The following is an 18,929-nucleotide window of genomic DNA, read 5'->3' as shown; positions in this document are numbered from 1 at the left end:
GATCTCACAGTCCGTGAGTTCAAGCCCCATGTGAGGCTCTGTGCTGATAGCTCAGAGCCTGGAGCCTGCTTCAGATTCTGTCTCCCTCTCTCTCTGCCCCTCCCCTGCTCATGCTCTGTCTCTCTGTGTCTCAAAAATAAATAAAAACATTTTTTAAAAAGTCTCTTATGGTTTGCCTCCCTCCCTGTTTTTATCTTATTTTTGCTCTCTTTCCCCTATGTTCATCTATTTTGTTACTTAACTTCCACATATGAGTGAAATCATATGATATTTGTTTTTCTCTGACTGACTTGTTTCACTTAGAATAATATACTCTAGCTCCGTTTTAAAGCTCAGCACAAGGCATCAGTATTTGGAGATGCTGCATATCCTCTGTGCTCAAGGACTTTGGTTGTCCTAATCATTTCCAACCCTCCTCCAGCACCAAGGCTGTTCCAGGTTGTCCACCAGCCCTTCTGCTTTCTCTGTCCCCTCCTTCAGTAGGGCTTTCCCGGGCTCCTACCTGGAGTCCCCACCTCCCCTTTCCTGTGTCTTTCCCTGCCCAGGCCTGAGAAAAAGGGAACAGCCACTGGAGTTGATGCTGTCTGTACTCACCATCCTGACCCCATGGGCCCTAAGCTAGACAGAGAGAAGCTGTACTGGGAGCTGAGCCATCAGACCCATGGTGTCACCCAGCTGGGCTCCTTCACCCTGGACAAGAACAGCCTCTATGTCAATGGTGAGCAACCTTTTTTGTAACCACAAGTTGAAGCTAAGAATCTGCCCCCCACCGCCCGCCCGCAAGGGATGTGAACTCTCCAGTTCATCATAGAACCCACCCTGTGTGTTATTCTCCACCTGCGTGATATCCCTTAATGAGTCAAGGACCCCCATAGACCCTCCAGTTTGCAAATCCTTTTTTTCTCTTTGCAGCCCTGCATTTCAGGGCTGTGATTTATATACTTGTCTGGGCCACAAAGTCTTTATCCAGACTGATAAAAGAGGATATCTCTCTGGCTAAAGTCAATGGCTATTCAAAGATCTGGCCATCTCTGTCCCTGTCAATGTCTTTCTCAAAATCCCCTCTGGAGCCTGAAAAGCACAGTTGACAACCCCATTTCTAGAAATGTTGGTGTATTTGTCTTCCCAAATAAATTGCAAGTTCATGAAGACAGGGGACTGAGTCTTTGATTTCTCAGCCTTTTAGAAACAAGGTAAAGTTACCCCTGAATCACAATTGTTGAACTGCATAGACTTGAAGTCTTAGTTGGGGGTAGGGACTGGTGGGCTTTGGGCTATACCATGGACCTCTCTTTCCTGCTTGCATCCCAGTTCTGTCTCCTTTTCTCATTTCAGGTTACACCCACTGGACCTCAGCCCCCACACCCAGTGGTGAGTACCCACAGCCCTGATGACTACATGCTGTGGACCCCTGGTGGACAGCCACTGATCCCCTGCCCCAGGGCCTGGGGAAGAGAAGTGGCTAGGAGACCTGACGGTCTTACCCAGTTCCCCCTACATTCAGTGGCTCTAGCTGGACAGGAAAGACGCCCTACTCTGAGTCCCCTTCTTACTCCAGACTATTCATCCTTAGCTCCTGTGACCCCTGTGCACTTCCCAGGGACCTCGATGGTGCCAGCCCACTTCTCCAGCTCCACAGGTAGGTGACTTCTCTCTCCAGCTCCTTGTGAGGAGTCTCAAATCTATATCTGGAAGTTATCAAGAAAAAAACGGGGAGCTACCATGGGCTCCCCTGCTCTGCTCTGACCTCCTCAAGAGCAGAGAACGTGTCCTCATCTGTCCAGCTGCATTGGCCTTAGACAATTGACCAGCCCTCTCAGTGCCTCAGCGCCCTCATCAGCCAAGTAAGAATAATCATGCCTCATAAGGTCATTGTGAAGGTTGAATGAAAATGTATGGAAGCACACAGCACAGGGACTACCAGGGAATTTAATACGATGGACATCACTGGGCACGTGACCTGTGCCAGGCAGAGGGGAGAAGATGCTGAGTCAGGTGTGGTCCCTCCCCTCACCAAGTTGACAGCGTACTAAGACTGGAATTGAATGTGCAGTTACAATTGATAATAATTGTAAAAGATAACCATGGGGCCCCTGGGTGACTGTCAGTGAAGCATCCAACTCTTTTTTTTTTTTTTAAGTTTATTTATTTTGAGAGAGAGAGTGTGTGAATAAGCATGAGCCGGGGAGGGGCAGAGAGAGAGAATCCCAAGCAGTCTCTACGGTGTCAGCACAGAGCTCTTGGGCCACCTGGGTGACTTAGTTAGTTGAGTGTACAACTCTTGGTTTCAGCTCAGGTCATGATTTCACAATTCATGAGTTCAAGCCCCACGTTGGGCTCTGTGCCGACAGTGCAGAGCCTGCTTGGGATATTCTCTCTCCCTCTCTCTCTGCCCCTCCCCTGCTCACGCTCACTCTTTCTCTGTCTCAAAATAAATAAATAAACATGAAAAAAATTTAAGATAACCATGTTATTCAGCACGTAAACATGCCACACTCTGTACTTCTGCTTTTTAGTTTTATTTTTCATTTTTTTATAGGAAAAAATTTTCATTTATTTATTTATTTTTAATTATTTATTTATTTTAACATAATTTATCAACAAATTGGTTTCCATACGACACCCAGTACTCATCCCAACAGGTGCCCTCCTCAATGCCCATCACCCACTTTCCCCCCTCCCCCCACCCCCCATCAACCCTCAGTTTGTTCTCAGTATCTAAGTGTCTCTTACAGTTTGCCTCCCTCCCTCTCTGTAACTATGTTTTTTCCCCCTTCCCCTCCCCCATGGTCTTCTGTTAAGTTTCTCAAGATCCACATATGAGTGAAAACATATGGTATCTGTCTTTCTCTGACTGACTTATTTCACTTAGCATAACACTCTCCAGTTCCATATTCACGGAAAATTGCAAAATATAGTACAGAGTTCCCTGTATGCTTCACTCAATTTCTCCTCAGTGGTTACACCTTCTGTAACTACAGTATAATATCAAAACCAAGAAATTAATTATGAAAATCCATAGACCTCAGATTTTACTAGTTTTACATGGATTTCTGTGTGTGTGTGTGTGTGTGTGTGTGTGTGTGTGTGTGGTTTTATGCCATTCTATTACATAGGCAGATTTTCATAAGCACTGCTACAATCAAGGCTCAGAACAGTTCTATCACTGCAAAGGTGTTTTAGAGGCATACCCACCCAGCGTCACTCTGGCAACCACTAATCTGTTTCTCATCTCTTTAATGTTATTATTTTGGGAATGTATTAATAGCATCATACAGCATGCAATCATTGGGGATTGGCTTTTTTTTAATCTTTTAAAATTTTGTTTATTTTTGAGAGAGAAAGAGACAGAGCATGAGCGGGGAAGGGGCAGAGAGAGAGAGGGAGACACAGAATCCAAAGCAGGCTCCAGGCTTTCAGCCGTCACCACAGAGCCCAACACAGGCTCGAACCCACAAACTATGAGATCATGACCTGAGCTGAATGAGGCACCCAGGTGCCCCTCAATGACATTGAGTTTTAATGACAACAGAACAGGGGTGCCTGGGTGCCTCAGTCAGTTAAGTGCCCAACTTCAGCTCAGGTCATGATCTCACGGTTGGTGGGTTCAAGGCCCGCATCAGGCTCTGTGCTGACAGTTCATAGCCTCAAGCCTGCTTCAGATTCTGTGTCTCCCTCTCTCTCTGCCCCTCACCTGCTCATTCTGTCTCTCTCTCTCTCTCTCTGAAAAATAAATAAACATTAAAAAAATTGTTTTTATTTTTTATTTTTTTTCACTGAAATCAATTTTATTTTTTTTATTTTTTTTCAATATATGAAATTTATTGTCAAATTGGTTTCCATACAACACCCAGTGCTCATCCCAAAAGGTGCCCTCCTCAATACCCATCACCCACCCTCCCCTCCCTCCCACCCCCCATCAACCCTCAGTTTGTTCTCAGTTTTTAAGGGTCTCTTATGCTTTGGCTCTCTCCCACTCTAACCTCTTTTTTTTTTCCTTCCCCTCCCCCATGGGTTTCTGTTAAGTTTCTCAGGATCCACATAAGAGTGAAAACATATGGTATCTGTCTTTCTCTGTATGGCTTATTTCACTTAGCATCACACTCTCCAGTTCCATCCACGTTGCTACAAAGGGCCATATTTCGTTCTTTCTCATTACCCTGTAGTACTCCATTGTGTATGTAAACCACAATTTCTTTATCCATTCATCAGTTGATGGACATTTAGGCTCTTTCCATAATTTGGCTATTGTTGAGAGTGCTGCTATACACATTGGGGTACAAGTGCCCCTATGCATCAGTACTCCTGTATCCCTTGGGTAAATTCCTAGCAGTGCTATTGCTGGGTCATAGGGTAGGTCTATTTTTAATTTTCTGAGGAACGTCCACACTGTTTTCCAGAGTGGCTGCACCAATTTGCATTCCCACCAACAGTGCAAGAGGGTTCCCGTTTCTCCACATCCTCTCCAGCATCTATAGTCTCCTGATTTGTTCACTTTGGCCACACTGACTGGCGTGAGGTGATATCTGAGTGTGGTTTTGATTTGTATTTCCCTGATAAGGAGCGACGTTGAGCATCTTTTCATGTGCCTGTTGGCCATCCACATGTCTTCTTTAGAGAAGTGTCTATTCATGTTTTCTGCCCATTTCTTCACTGGGTTATTTGTTTTTCGGGTGTGGAGTTTGGTGAGCTCTTTACAGATTTTGGATACTAGCCCTTTGTCCGATATGTCATTTGCAAATATCTTTTCCCATTCCGTTGGTTGCCTTTTCGTTTTGTTGGTTGTTTCCTTTGCTGTGCAGAAGCTTTTTATCTTAATAAGGTCCCAGTAATTCATTTTTAAAAAAATTATTTTTAAAGACAACCGAAAGAAGCTGGTTTTTCCTGCTTGCTTTAAAAATACTTTTGAATGAGGATATACTTGAGAGGACTTATTCATAAAATAAGTCTTATTAAATGAGTTAATTGGGGACAAAATTGTTAGCTGACAAATTGTTCCTCAGGCAAATTTTCAAACGTGGCATTGAAGGCTGAACCTGCCTGGGAGGGTCTTCAAAGGTGCCCTGGTAGGAGAAAGAAGCTGGCTGGAGCCAAGACAGTCTTAGGGTCCTTAGTTCTTGGTTCATCACCTGGTCTCATGTTCGTCCAACCTAGCCTAGGGGTTTTGAGGGATTTGGGCGTTGAGCAAAGAAAAAGATACGACCAGTAGATGGCAGTAGCGCACACAAACGTGGGTGGGCAGCACGGGTTTGCCTGCCGGGGAGGAACCTCTTTAAGAGGTTAGGGCATGAGGATCCCTCCTCAAAAGGGGAGCAGGGCAAGGGAACTCCCAGGGGAGGAGAGTGGTCAGAGAAGGCGTTCTCAGTGTACCTCACGTCACTCACCAGCCTGGTGGGGAGTCTCTGGGTTAGATAGCTCTGATGGGCAGCTAGTGGCTAGGCCCTTTGTAGCCACAGGGTTGGTCTTTTTACAGCTCTAAGTTGTTGGGTGCAGTTTCATGGGGGTGCGTGAAGCAGGCAGGCTCAAAGTGGCTTAAATCTGCCTGTTTGGGCTATGTTTAAAACAATTGGATATGAAAAATCTGAGTTTGGTCCTAGCAGGCTTTTGCGCTCATGGGTTCCCAGCCTGCTGTGAAGAATTAAATACCCTAGGAGCTAATGGGGGAAGGGAAGAGGGAAAAAAAAGTAGTTACAAACGGAGAGGGAGGGAGGCAAACCATAAGAGACTCTTAAATACAGAGAACAAACTGAGGGTTGAGGAGGGGTGGGGGAGAGGGGAAGGTGGGTGATGGGCATCGAGGAGGGCACTTGTTGGGATGAGCACTGGGTGTTGTATGGAAGCCAATTTGACAATAAATTATATTCTTAAAAAAAGGTCTACAGAGCAGCAAATAAGTGACCATGGTGAATAAACGGGGAAAGAACAAATACCCTAGTTGCTGACAGGCAGGCACCAGCTCTGGCTCATTAGGAAACGCCCAGACACCACCATCTTCAGTTTCCGTAGGTGGCCAAAGCCGGGACCACATGAAATAGCACATACCACTGCCTCCGCTCCATACCCCCACCTCATCCCCAGCCTCAGATGAACAGAGAACGATACCCAAAAACATCCCAGGTGAGGGTAGTCTCTCCCTGGCATCTCCAAGATGATAGAGTCCTCTGAGCAGGCTAGGGTCGTGTGTCCCAGTGGCCCATTGCCTTACAGCTGGTCCAGACCCGACTCAGTGCATAGCCTCTTCTCCTCCTTCCCCACTGCAGCTGCTGGTCCTGCCCCAGTGCCCTTCACCCTGAACTTTACCATCATCAACCTGCACTACACGAAGGACATGCAGCCAAGCTCGGCAAAGTTTAACTCCACAGAGTCAGCTCTACAACGCCTGGTGAGAACCCCCTGAAACCCATCCCTCTCTTCCAACGTCCTCCCCACCCTCTTTGAGTCTCCTTCCTATACTTCTGGAGGATACGGACGGCTGGAGGGGAAGACAGTTTCTAGGTTCAAAACTTGGATCTGCCATGGAGAAGTGATGTGCCTTCGGAGTAGTGATCTTGCCTTCTGGTACCATTTCCTCCTCTGTAAAACTAAGATCATAAAAGCATTGATCCCAAAGGGTTCTTCTGAGAGTTAAGTGTTGTATCGAGATGACTGGGGAGCTGCTGTTTTATTTTTGAATATGGTGTTTTAAAATGACGGTTGCTTTTACGTCTATTTTTCATTCACCCTCTTCCTCCTTCCCAGCTCAAGCCCTTGTTTGCCAACAGCAGCATTGGTCCACTCTACATTGGCTGCAGAGTGACCACACTAAGGTGAGACCTCTTCTTTTTTTTTTTTAATTTTTAAAACCATTGTTTTAATGTTTATTTATTTTTGAGAGGGACAGGGACAGAATGCGAGTGGGTTAGGGGCAGAGAGAGGGAGACACAGCATCCGAAGCAGGCTCCAGGCTCCGAGCTGTCAGCACAGAGTCCCATATGGGGCTCGAACCCATGAACTGTGAGATCATGACCTGAGCCGAAGTCGGACTGAGCCACCCAGGCGCCCCTGAGACCAAGACAAAGATGTCTTGCCTTAGGAGGCATAGTAAGGGATGGGCTGGTTGGGCTGGCCAGGGCCTGGCCTGGGGAAGGAAGTAGGTGCCGAGGGCACAAAATTTAAGGAGGTGCTCCCCCTCAGGTGCTCCCCCTGTGTCTGCACAGCCTCTGAGAGCAAGCACTCCCTTAAATGTTGCATCCAGGCACCTTGCGTGTCTCACACAGTTCCCAGCTCTGGTGCCAGCTCTCTCTAGGTCATCTTAAATCCAATCCAATCATCAAACTTGCAAGATCCAAACAGGTCACACTCGGACAAGAAATGGCATGCCAGCACGGCAAGCATCGGACCTTTCTTTTTTGTAAGAACCTTCTTGGAAGTCCAAGGACTATTCTTTTGGAATCCAGGTGATGGTTAATGTGCAAAGAAACGTAACTTCAGTGGATAGGAGATGGGGCCACTCTGGCTTCCATGTTCCATGTCTCAAAAGGTAACCAGTATCTCTTGTAACAGTCCTGACACGTTAAGAGGTTTACCATGCCTAAGGAAGCCCAAAGCGATAGCTTCCTGTCAGGTATTGTTGTCCATTTTCGGCCCTCCCAGAAAAGATGCAGGCCGTCAACAAGGGGTCATTTTCACCATAAGCAGCATCACCGGGAAACACGAGTGACATTGCACCTTTATCAAGTTTCTAGGAGACCAGAGCTAGAAGCAGCTTGGCTCCAGGTCGCTTCCATCCTGTTGAGGTGCAAGGGACACTCTGTCCCTCCCCAGTAATCTGGCAGTGCTAGCTGCCCTTCAGGGTTAATTTTTCCTGCTTCCTTTGCCGGGGAGCTGGGAATACAAGAAGCAGGTGGACGGTGGGTAGGGGGTCTTTGCTAGGCAGCATCTCATGCTCAGATGCTCAGGTCCAAAAGTTGGGTTGGATCAACTGCTCAGAGCAGAATACAGTGCTCAGAGCTGCTATCCAGCGCTAGGGACTGTAAATGCTTGGTTCTGTGAATATTTGTTAAACAATTAAACAGTTAATTAAGGAGTATCTGGCACCAAAGCTAGATATTAGTATCATTTCCAAACCCCATGACATTCTGAAATGATATTTTTAAATGTTTTTATTTATTTTTGAGAGAGAGAGAGAGAGAGAGAGAGAGAGAGAGAGAGCGCCCAAGTGGGGGAGGGGCAGAGAGAGAGGGAGACCCAGAATTTGAAGCAGGCTCCAGGCTCCAAGCTGTGAGCACAGAGCCCGATGCGGGACTTGAACTCACGAACCATGAGATCATGACCTGAGCGGAAGTTGAGTGCTTAACCAACTGAGCCTCCCAGGTACCCCCCCAACACCATGACATTCTAACAAAAGGGTTAGAGCATTATCCACACTGCAAAGATGGGAGAACCGAGTTAGACCCACTTATGTGGATTATTCAACAAGTGACGGAGCCAAGGTTTGAACCGATGGTCGTCTGACTCTAAAACACCCACTCTGGTCCTTTGTTGTGTAAAGATGCCCCTTCTCTTATGAGCAGCTCCTGTCTGGACAACAAAAAACAGGGAAGCAAGCATTCACATACAAGCGGGCTGACAGAATGATGTCCTGCCCGGGATGCCGCTCTGTCCCATACCCATGCCCAGGTCCTTCTCTCCCCAGGCCTGAAAGGGGTGGAACAGCCACTGGAGTTGACGCTGTCTGCACCTACCGACCTGGCCCTTCGGGTCTCCAGCTGGACAGGGAGCGCCTCTACTGGGAACTGAGCCGCCAGACCCATGGTGTCACCCAGCTCGGTTCCTACATCCTGGACAGGGACCGTCTCTATGTCAACGGTGAGCATCTGGTGGTGACAGGGGTCTCCTCCTGTACCCCAGATGGATTATTCTGTTGGTGCCCTGAGCTCTGGACAGAGGATACATCCCTGTCTGCCTCTAGACGCTTTTGTCCTCATTCTTCTTTTCCTTGTGAGATCCTCCTTCCCCACCAAGGGCTACATCACACACAGGGAGGTGGAGAGTCAGAGAAAGGTTATAGGAGGCACTACCCACCGTCTGGAAGGGACAAGACCTCCTGATGGAATCTGTCCTTCCAGCAGTGGCCCAGCCCCTTCATCCTTTGCTTAAACTTTTCAAACATCCCACCTCTCTCTTATCCACTCTCTGCAGGTTACACCAGATCACCACTGACCCCCATCCCCAGTGGTAAGTGCTTAAACCCTACATGGCTCTATGCCCCCACACCTTGTGGGAACAGCTGCTCCCTCTACCCTAGCCCAGGGCCTCATGGAGGAAGGAAGCCTTGAGGGGCCTGGTCACCCCCATACCCCTACCTCTACCTTCTGTGACTCGGGCTGGGTATCAAGGGCCCCTGTCTTCGGCATCTCCAAGGTTATAAGGCTGCATCTTTCTTATTTATGCTGTTTGCTTCTCAGTTCCTGTGATTTCTACACCCTCAGGAACCTCAGTAGCTCCAATCTCCTTCTCCAGCTCTACAGGTAAGAGCCTTTTCTCCATGTCTCCTTCCTTCCCACCCACGTGCCTCTGTGCTTAGCAATGAGAAGGGCAAAAGGTATGTGCAGGCAGGTCACAACAAGGGGAAAGTGTGGGGAGGATGATTTTTGGGGACCATGCCTTTGTAACAGACCAGTCCAACTCCATCCCTAGGTTTGGAGAGCTCTGTAACTCTGGGTTTTCAATCCCAGGCTAAAGCAGTGACGCCTTTTAATCCACTCTGCTTTCTGTGAAGGTGTTGTATCAGCTAGGTTTTACTGCATAACAAATGACCCTCAAATTTACTGGATTAAAACAATCACATACTGCTCTGCTCTCTAGTATATAGGTCAGTTGGACAGTTCCTTGGGTCTGAACCAGGCTCCCTTATGTATCTGTAGTCACCTGCCCGTAAGCTAGGTGACTCTGCTTCTGGAAGATAACTGACGGATGGCTGGGGTGCCTCAGTTCCCTTCATGTGGCCTCTCATCATCCCATAGACTAGCTGTGGCTTCCTCATATGGTGATCACAGACTTCCTAGAAGCAAGAGAGGCCATCCCATTGGCCAAAGCAAGTCACGGCCGAAAGTCAAGAAATAGGCTCTTGGCAGAAGGGGCTGCCACACCACACTGCCAGGGTGTAGAATCTGTGGTCACTTTTACAATCTACCTCAGGTGACCTGCCAGGGACCAACCAGTGACCGTGTTGGCCTTAGGGGACCCATGGGGGGTCGGTTAGTGAGATTAGATGCAGTGGTACATTCTGCAACAACTCTCAAAGTTTTACCTCCTGTTAGAGTAGAATGGAAATAGTCATGGGCAAATCCAGGACTAATTCCCAAAGGGCAGAGACGAAAGCAGAGAAAGCAGATGTAAGTAGCAACAGCAACAATGTCTACAAAGCAGTGACAGCACCATTCACAGCTTGTTTGTCACATCATGCAGACTCTGCTTTACGTGTATGATCTTCAACCCCAGCGGATGGACACTGCTCTTTCTCTGTTTGAGAGAGGCATAGACTGGTTCTTGCGGGGCTGAGTGTTTTTCTGAGGTCACACAGCCAGCAGATGGGCAGGACTCCTGTTTAAGTCATTCAAGCTCTAGAATTTGGGCTTCTGTCCTAAAATAGCTTTGTGGCTTTGGGGAAGTGACTTAACTTCTCTGAAACTTGTTTTCATCCTCTGTCAACTGGGACTAAGTAAAAGGATTCACTTCCAGGGTTTGTTTGAGGACTACATGAGATACTGGATGGAAAGTTCTGAGCACAGAGGAAGCTCTTACCAAACATCAGCTCTCATGATTGCTGTTATCTTTGTTGTGATTATTAACATCATTACTATTAGTAGAATAACAAAATAAAGTCTCCCATTTGGGGAGGAGATATTCTGAGCTCTTGAACTAGATGTGAATATACCGGGCACCAGGGATGTGGATCCAGACTCTATCCCACCATCCCTAAATCCAGCTTAGACAGTGGCTCAGGGCATGACTTTTCTCCCAACCTCACTGCAGTCTCCAGCCCTGACCTGGTTCCATTCACCCTCAACTTCACCATCACCAACCTGCGCTACACAGAGAGCATGCAGCTTATGGGTTCAGCCAAGTTCAACGAAATAGAGAAGGTCTTGCAGAGCCTGGTGAGAGCCCCGCCCACCTCATTCCTATACCACTTGCTGATGCCCGCCTACCCACTGACCCCAGCCCCACCTACCTCTCCCATGTCCCGCCTACCTCCCCCGTGCCCCACCCACCTCTCCCTGTCCCCCAACGGCTGCCGTCCCCACCCAGCTTGCCCCAACCCTGCCCTCGTCAAGCTCAGACCTTCCGCTCACCTCCCTCTCCTTCAACAGCTCAGACCCTTATTCAAGAACACCAGTGTCGGCCCCCTCTACTCTGGCTGCAGACTGACCTCGCTCAGGTGGGACCCCCAGAGAAGATGGCCCAGTGAGGCACAGTGGAGATTCTTACTATGGTCCTCCAGGGCTCACCCCTCACTTTGGCCTCAGCCCTTTCCAGCTCCCAACCTGGGGTAGCCAGTGTCCCTTGGGCTGCTGGCCCCCAGGCCCTGCTCCAGACCTTTCCATCCTCCTGAGTCTCAAATCTCCCATGCAATATTTAATGGGAACAAGATGACAAATCATAGCAGCTGGAAAGTTGCTGGAACCGAATTCCTTCATAAGGGACCCATCCCTGATCCTTCACAAAGGCTATGATCCCCAGTCCACCATGTCCACACTACATGCAAATATTTCTGAAGGCTGACACACAGCAAATACTTAGTCAGACATTGGAGTTCTTGGTGTATGGTCACTACTGACATTCTGGGCCAGAGAGTCCTTGTCATGGCTGGCTGTCCTCTGCACTGTAGGCCAGTTAGCAGCATCTTGACTACTCGATAGATGCCTGTAGTATCCCCACCCCAAAGTAGTGACGACCAAATCTGTCACCAGGCATTGCCAAATGGCTCCTGATCCAGAGCCCCCCAGGTTAGAGTCACTGGGCGAGATGCTTCCTGTCCATCATCTCCCTGGGCTCTCTTAATGTCACTGCTATTACCCCTATTTTATAGATGGGAAATCATGAAGGCACAAAAAAGCTAAGGAGCCTTCTCAGAGCCAGTGGCTGTCAAGTGGTGGGGCCAGGACTCAAGCCCAGCCTCCTCAGAGTCCATACCTGTTCCCACTAAGCTTGGTTTGCTTCTTTTCTTTGGGAAGAACCATGGGTTCCCTTCCCTTCCCCATAATCCCAGCCTTCAATTCCCTGCTCCCTTCCAGTGCAGACGTGTGCAACTCAGCCCCCTTTCACCGGGTGATGGGACTTCTGAGCATGAGGGGGCCCTCTCCATTCCAAGGTCCCCTGGAGGGTTCAGCCTTGGTGGGCATCTCCCCAGGATATCTCCATGGCTCCAAAAATAGAATTTGAGAAAGGATTGCCTCCCTGCAGTGCTAAGATAGAGAAGGATGGAATGAGGCCCTCTTTCTTGGGGTCTAGCCCAGGGTACTGATGCACCCACAGCAGAAGTGCCCTCCCACCACTGCCCTGGCGTTCTACAAATTTTCTTTGCATTCACAAGCATTGCTTGAGCACCTACTGTGTCCAAGCTCCATGCTGAGCTCTGAAATCTCCATGGAGGCCAAAGCATTGACTCTGCCGTCAAGAAGAGGGTACCACACTAATTATATGCAAACACATGCAAGCATATGCACACAAATTAATTGTATGTAATTATTATATGTGAATTATGTGATTAATGATATAAAAACACATAACTTAATGGTGAATAAAACAATAGTGGCAGATACTCCCCTAGCACTTCGGGATGTACCAGATACCGTTGTAAGCCTTATACTTACAACAACAGACTTAATCCTCACGAGACATACCTGGGTACCATGATTACACCCATTTTATAGATGGGAAACTGAGGCCGGGAGAGACTGTTGCAGTGCCGAGAGGTGGGAAGTGTAGTGGGTCCAGGAGGAACTGAAGTGGCAGCTCATACCTGGAGAGGAGGACTCGGTGGCCAGGAGACATGGCTCCGGGCCAGGAGGAGTGGTTCAGGGAGAGGGAGCCACAGCTGAGAGCCTAAGGTAGCCAGCATGCAGAGCAGACATTCTCACCCACAAGGGGGGAGGCGTGGGGTGGCCGTGAATGCCATGATGTGCATGTTGGGACAGCACAGTGGGGCTTCATCCACAGGCAGTAGGGAGCCGGAAGGATTTCAGCAGATTCCCAACAAAGGCAGATTCCCATTTTAAGTGAGACTCGGCAGTGTGACGATGGTGCATCATAAAACACAGAGGGGCCCGGTCTCAGGAGGCGGCCCCGGAAGGAACCATTTTCAGCATGTGGAGCAAATTCCCTCAGAGGTGGATGACGAGCATCTCGGGGCCTGTCGACAGGAACCGCACCGCTTCCTGGCTTTCCCCATGGTGCCCCCATAATGGTAGCCCTCAGGGACCCTCTGCAGATGGATCTTAACCTTCTGCACTGCTGTGTCCTGCCCTCCCCAGGCCCGAGAAGGCTGGAGCAGCCACCAGGGTGAACACAATCTGCTCCTACCACCCCGACCCTGCGGGCCGCGGGCTGGATAGAGAGAAGCTGTACTGGGAGCTGAGCCGGCTGACCCGTGGTATCACCTGGCTGGGCCCCTACACCCTGGAGCAGGACAGTCTCTGTGTCAGTGGTGAGTAGCAGCCACCTGCCCTTGGCTGAGCTGTCAACCTCACATTTCCCGCCCCCCCCCCCAACACCCAGGGCTTCTTTAGTCCTGCTCCACCTCAACACCTCCCCTCTCTCTCGCCCTCTCTCCGCAGGCTACACCCACCAGACACCAGTAACCGCCCCCAGTGGTGAGTACTCAGGGGTCTTCAGGAGCTCTCCCCACCCCCCCCCCAACATCAGGGAAGGAGGCTGCGGGCCCCGGCTCACACCTCCAGCTGTCAGGGAGGGAAGAGATCAGGGACACAGGCTGGGAAGTCACTGCAGTAAGACTCAGCTGTGCATCACCTCTGTGCTGTTGGCTGGACACAGAGAAATGGCCACCACGTGGCGGTGGTCGGGCGGACGGAAGGAAGTACCTGAACGTGGGCTCCAGTAAATAAGAATGTCAGGTGGTAAACTGTCTCCTGCAAATCACGCCCAGCTTCGCCTGCATCATGTGATGGTCTCGTGTCCACACCGCTGGTTCTGAGATTAGGTCCCCAAGGACCCTCAGCCCTTGCTACAGTCCCCAGTGAGACGGCTGCTATTCCCAGGCCCTGCCGCGTATCCATCCCGGGCCTGACAGCCTGGCCTCTCCTCTCCCTCCCCTGCTGCAGCCACGGGGCATCCCCTTGTGCCTTTCACCCTCAACTTCACTATCACCAACCTACCCTACGCTGAGGACATGCAGCCTCCTGGATCCTTGAAATTTAACACCACGGAGAGGTCCCTGCAGCGCCAGGTGAGAGCCCCGCCCACCTCACCCTGCCAGCCCCGCCCACCTAGTCTCCATCCTGCATTCTGGTGCCAGCCCCGCCCACTCCTGCCCCGTCCTCCGGGAGCTAGCCCCTCCCACCTCACTCTTGCCCCACCCACCGATACCCATCGTGCCCCTGCATCACAGATCATCTATGTTTTTTTAATATTTTTTTTACATTTATCTATTTTTGAGAGACAGAGGGACAGAGCACAAGTGGGGGAGGGGCAGAGAGAGAAGGAGACACAGAATTCGAAGAAGGCTCCAGGCTCTGAGCTGTCAGCACAGAGCCCCATGCGGGGCTGGAACTCACGAGAGCCGGGAGATCATGACCTGAGCCGAAGTAGGACACTCAACTGACTGAGCCACCCAGGTGCCCCACAGGTCATCTATTAAGTTTCCTTGCCCTCACCCACAGCTCGGACCCTTGTTCCAGAACACCAGTGTGGGCCCCCTGTACTCAGGCTGCAGACTGACCTTGCTCAGGTGAGACCTTACAATCCCTGGCCAGGGCTGCCTTAAGCGCTTTCAGACCCTAGGAGTTCCCTCTGCTTCCTTCCTGCCCTCTCTGCCCTCAGCAGAGGTGGAATTCAGGAGGCACTGGCTCCAGGATCAAGGCCTCTTCTGATTGTAACCGCCTCCCTCCCCCACTCCCCCAAACTGTTCCCAGATTCTGCAGAGCCCCTGAGTAGGATGGGGACCCTAGTCTGGTCATCCTTCTGAATTTCCTCCTGCCTCCATTTGACCAAAGAGGGTACTTCTTTGAGGTTTTCAGTTCTATCCCCAGGATTCCTCTCAAGACAAGCATGCCTTTTCCACTTGCTTTAATCCCCAATTCCAGCTCTCCGCCTGTCTCAAGTAGAAGCCCTCCCGTCCCCATGCCGTGAGGCTGCAGGTTTCAGACTTGCGATTTAATAAAAATCCTCCCACCCATTGACAGTGTGCATGGTCCCAGGCTGGCCAGAGGTGGGTTCCAGCCTCCTCGCTTCCCCTGGCCCCTTCCTGTCCCGCCCCAGGGGTCCCAGGAGCCCTGCCTGGGGACTGCATCAATTGTTACCTCTACCCGCCCTCCCCAGGCCTGAGATGGATGGGGCAGCCACTGGAGTGGATGCCGTCTGCACCCACCGCCCTGACCCCACGGGCCCTGGGCTGGACAGAGAGAGGTTGTACCAGGAGCTGAGCCAGCTGACCCATGGTGTCACCAGGCTGGGTCCCTACACCCTGGATCCCAACAGCCTCTACATCAACGGTGAGGGGCTGCCACCTGTGTCTGCACTTCTCCAGGCCCCACATCCTCCTCTCCATCCATTCCTCCCTTTCCCTCACTCCTCCCCCTCCTCCCCCTTTCTCCCTCGACCTGTGCAGGTTTCACCCACCAGACGCAGGCCACCACCCCCAGCAGTGAGTATTCAGAGGCTTCAGAAGTCCCTGCAAGCACGTGAGGCCCTGCCCTTAGAACAGAAGAGGCCAGGAGCCCACCGCCTGCCCTCCACACCCCTGCTCCACCCCAGCCTCGGGTGAATGGGGATCCATGCCCATTAGAGCCCCAGACACAGGCCCCCGGTCCCTGGCATCTGCAGGATGATGAGGTCCCCACCCCGAGCACCTGTCTCCTCCCAGCTTCCGGGATGACAGACTCTCCATCCGTGGTGCGGGCTGTGCGGGCTGTGGGTCTCCTGCTCGCTGTGGGTTCTGCAGCAGCAGGCGCTGCATGAGTTCAGACGTCCCCTGGGGCTCACATTTCCTGTGCTTTGGGCAAGGTTTTGGTCTCTCCGGAGATGTCTTCCCGATTGTCTTCCTTGTGAGGAATCATGGCTGGGATGGTCCAGCTGCCTGACAGCCAAGTTGCCCCTTCACGCAGGACCTCTCCGTTCCCCTCCTCCTCATCTTGCCTTGTCTTTGCAGGTCACACCCAACCGGCTTCAGCCACCACCCCCAACAGTGAGTATTTCCCACCTCGTGTGCCTGTGACCACCACCCTTCCCCTAAAGATGGGGGCTGCTCAGTCAGCCAGGCCTTCCCTCCTGTTCCCCCCCTTCTGGATGGGAAGTCCAGAGGACATGTGTGGAAATGTGGGCCGAGCTGGAGGTGACAGGAGCCGGCCCTCCCCCCAACACAACTGAGGACGATGCCCTGACTCCAGGCTAAATGGGCAGAGAGACAAGGACACAATTTATCACAGGAGCCACCACTGTTACCACCATTCCCACACCGATGGAGCACACCTCTGATAGCATCCCTTGTGGTTTTCTCCCTCCGCTGCTGTCACCTCCGCGTCCTTCTCTAGCTCCAACCCTCAAGCCCTCAAGTAGGAAGGTCCTACTGGTACCAAAATCGTTTCTACGAAATCCTTCATTCAAGATCACTTCTTCTCTCGTTGCTTATTCAGCTTCCCCAAGGAAACGCATCCATTCCCATGGGTTTCAGGGAGCATCTAGCTTCTGTGGGCCCAGCTGCTCAGAATCCAAATCTCGAGTCTAGCCCACTCCATGAAGCAGCTTCTGATGCTTGGTCCACCCACCCACCTCCTGGACATCACCGGGGCCCTTGGTCTCTGACTCTGAAGTCACAGTCTCCTCCCAAACTTGCTCCCTTTCCTTATTACCGAAGGCAGGGACATGGGTGTCAACCTTGGCCCTCCCTCTCATTCACCTCCCACATCCATCCATCCATCCATCACCAAATCATCTCTTCTCCCTTTGTAATATCTTGCAAGTCCTTTCTCTGTATCTGTGTCACTCAGCCTTGATTCAGGCCATGGGCATTTTTTTTTTTTTTTTTTTTTTTTGCCAGGACTAATGCAGTAGCCTCTTCTCTGACCTCCTACAGTCCTCTGCACAGCAGCTGCAGCGTCCCTCCCTCTGTCCACATAATTGCTGTCTTGTTGACGATCTTTGAATGACTACATGTCCAACCCCCTGAGCTGCATAGTCACTGCCCCCCCCCCTTTCTGGGCTCCCAGGACCCCTCCAGTCTCACATCTATACTTCCTCATGGCCACAATGAAAGCACTCAAGTCCCTTGAGTACAACTGCCCTGTCCTCCTGCTGGGCTTGTGTCCAGAGGCTGATTCTTCCGCTTGAGTGCTCTTCCTCTTTCTCAGCTGACTCTTACTCATGCTCTTGGTCACATCTGAAGTGATGCTTCCTCCTGGAAGCTGTCCTCAGTCATTTGTTGGATACCCCTCTGGAAATGCACAGCCTCCGGGCTCCCCTGCAGCATGATGGTCTGGCCACTCTCCTGGCCTCAATATTAGCAGCCTATGCCCCACCTTGGACCCGCAGAGCCCAGCACAGAGCCTCACACACATGAGACACCTGGTACACGCTCACTGAACGAAATGAGTGAAGAATTCCATAATGTTCTCTCCTTCCGCTTCTGCAGTCCATGGCTATACTTAGGTCCTCTGCCAGTACTCTACCGTTAGAGCTCCAGGCAACCTTGGCCCTTACCGTGGTCCAAGCTGGACATTTTTCTCTTCCTCCCTCACTGCAGCCACTGGCCCCGCTCTGGTGTCCTTCACCCTGAACTTCACCATCACCAACCTGCACTACACTGAGGACATGGGGCACCCCAGTTCCTTGAAGTTCAACTCCACCAAGAGGATCCTCCAGCACCAGGTGAGAGCCGCTCGATGACCACCGTCAGCGCCACCAATGCCCGCCCACCTAGCCCTTCAGCCCTTCTGCTCACCCTCCTCTCTCTCCCCACCAGCTCAAGCTCCTGTTCAGTAAGACCAGTGTCGGCCCCCTCTACGCTGGCTGCAGACTTGCCTCACTCAGGTGAGACCCCTGGGTGGAGGGATGTGTTGGGTCCAGTGGATCCTCACGCGCTGGCCAGCAGGGCTCAGTTCCTGGGCATGCCTTTGGCACAGCTGGCCTCCAGCACCCATCACAACACTTTCGTGCCTTCTTCATGCCCCCGGAGTAGGAACGCTCAAGACCTAGAAGTGAGGCATCGTGCTTATACTTACAAAATCCAGACGATCATCTGTTTTAGATGACAGCTTTCCTCTTGGAAGAACCACTAGATCTTGTCTGCCAATTCCAGTTAAGGTGTTTTCTGTTCTTAGTTGTGAGGGGGTCATCTCCAACAAGAGACACTTAGGAGAGCCCCTCTGGCCTTCAGAGCCAGCCCTTTTATACCCTCTCCGCCTCCTGCCTTCTACCTTCTTGCTGTCCCCATCCAGAAGGACCCCTCCAACAGTATTCAACATCCCCATGTCCTTCTTTCCCCAGGCTTGAGAAGGGTGGTGCAGCCACTGGAGCGGACATCGTCTGCACCGTCCACTCTGACCCTGCGGGCCCCGGGCTGGACAGAGAGCGGCTATACTGGGAGCTGAGCCGTGAGACCCATGGCATCACCCGGCTGGGGCCCTTCACCCTGGACAGGGACAGCCTCTGTGTCAATGGTGAGGGGCTGTGCTCCCGCAAGGGTCTCTTTCCCAGCCAGAGTTTGTGTTTCT

At 51.1% G+C, this 18,929-nt stretch overlaps 1 protein-coding gene across 2 annotated transcripts in view; it reads left to right on the top strand.

Moving 5' to 3' along the window:
* LOC123607344 (mucin-16-like) overlaps positions 1 to 18,929 on the top strand; it is a 98,015-nt gene that overhangs the window by 54,773 nt on the left and 24,313 nt on the right. For both annotated transcript variants that reach the window (XM_045496495.1, XM_045496496.1), the window contains exons 19-38: positions 546 to 718; positions 1,336 to 1,371; positions 1,574 to 1,639; positions 6,261 to 6,382; positions 6,739 to 6,806; positions 8,675 to 8,847; positions 9,181 to 9,216; positions 9,447 to 9,509; positions 11,017 to 11,141; positions 11,355 to 11,422; positions 13,518 to 13,690; positions 13,821 to 13,856; positions 14,325 to 14,449; positions 14,883 to 14,950; positions 15,541 to 15,713; positions 15,830 to 15,865; positions 16,370 to 16,405; positions 17,960 to 18,084; positions 18,179 to 18,246; positions 18,703 to 18,875. In XM_045496495.1, coding sequence (XP_045352451.1) covers positions 546 to 718; positions 1,336 to 1,371; positions 1,574 to 1,639; positions 6,261 to 6,382; positions 6,739 to 6,806; positions 8,675 to 8,847; positions 9,181 to 9,216; positions 9,447 to 9,509; positions 11,017 to 11,141; positions 11,355 to 11,422; positions 13,518 to 13,690; positions 13,821 to 13,856; positions 14,325 to 14,449; positions 14,883 to 14,950; positions 15,541 to 15,713; positions 15,830 to 15,865; positions 16,370 to 16,405; positions 17,960 to 18,084; positions 18,179 to 18,246; positions 18,703 to 18,875 — 1,943 coding nt within the window. The remainder of the gene's footprint in view (positions 1 to 545; positions 719 to 1,335; positions 1,372 to 1,573; positions 1,640 to 6,260; positions 6,383 to 6,738; positions 6,807 to 8,674; positions 8,848 to 9,180; positions 9,217 to 9,446; positions 9,510 to 11,016; positions 11,142 to 11,354; positions 11,423 to 13,517; positions 13,691 to 13,820; positions 13,857 to 14,324; positions 14,450 to 14,882; positions 14,951 to 15,540; positions 15,714 to 15,829; positions 15,866 to 16,369; positions 16,406 to 17,959; positions 18,085 to 18,178; positions 18,247 to 18,702; positions 18,876 to 18,929) is intronic.

This window comes from Leopardus geoffroyi, chromosome A2 (genome assembly GCF_018350155.1).
Source record: "Leopardus geoffroyi isolate Oge1 chromosome A2, O.geoffroyi_Oge1_pat1.0, whole genome shotgun sequence".
Lineage (NCBI taxonomy): Eukaryota > Metazoa > Chordata > Mammalia > Carnivora > Felidae > Leopardus > Leopardus geoffroyi.
Note: the sequence above shows the minus strand (reverse complement) of the source record. Positions and strands in the feature narration are given on the sequence as shown.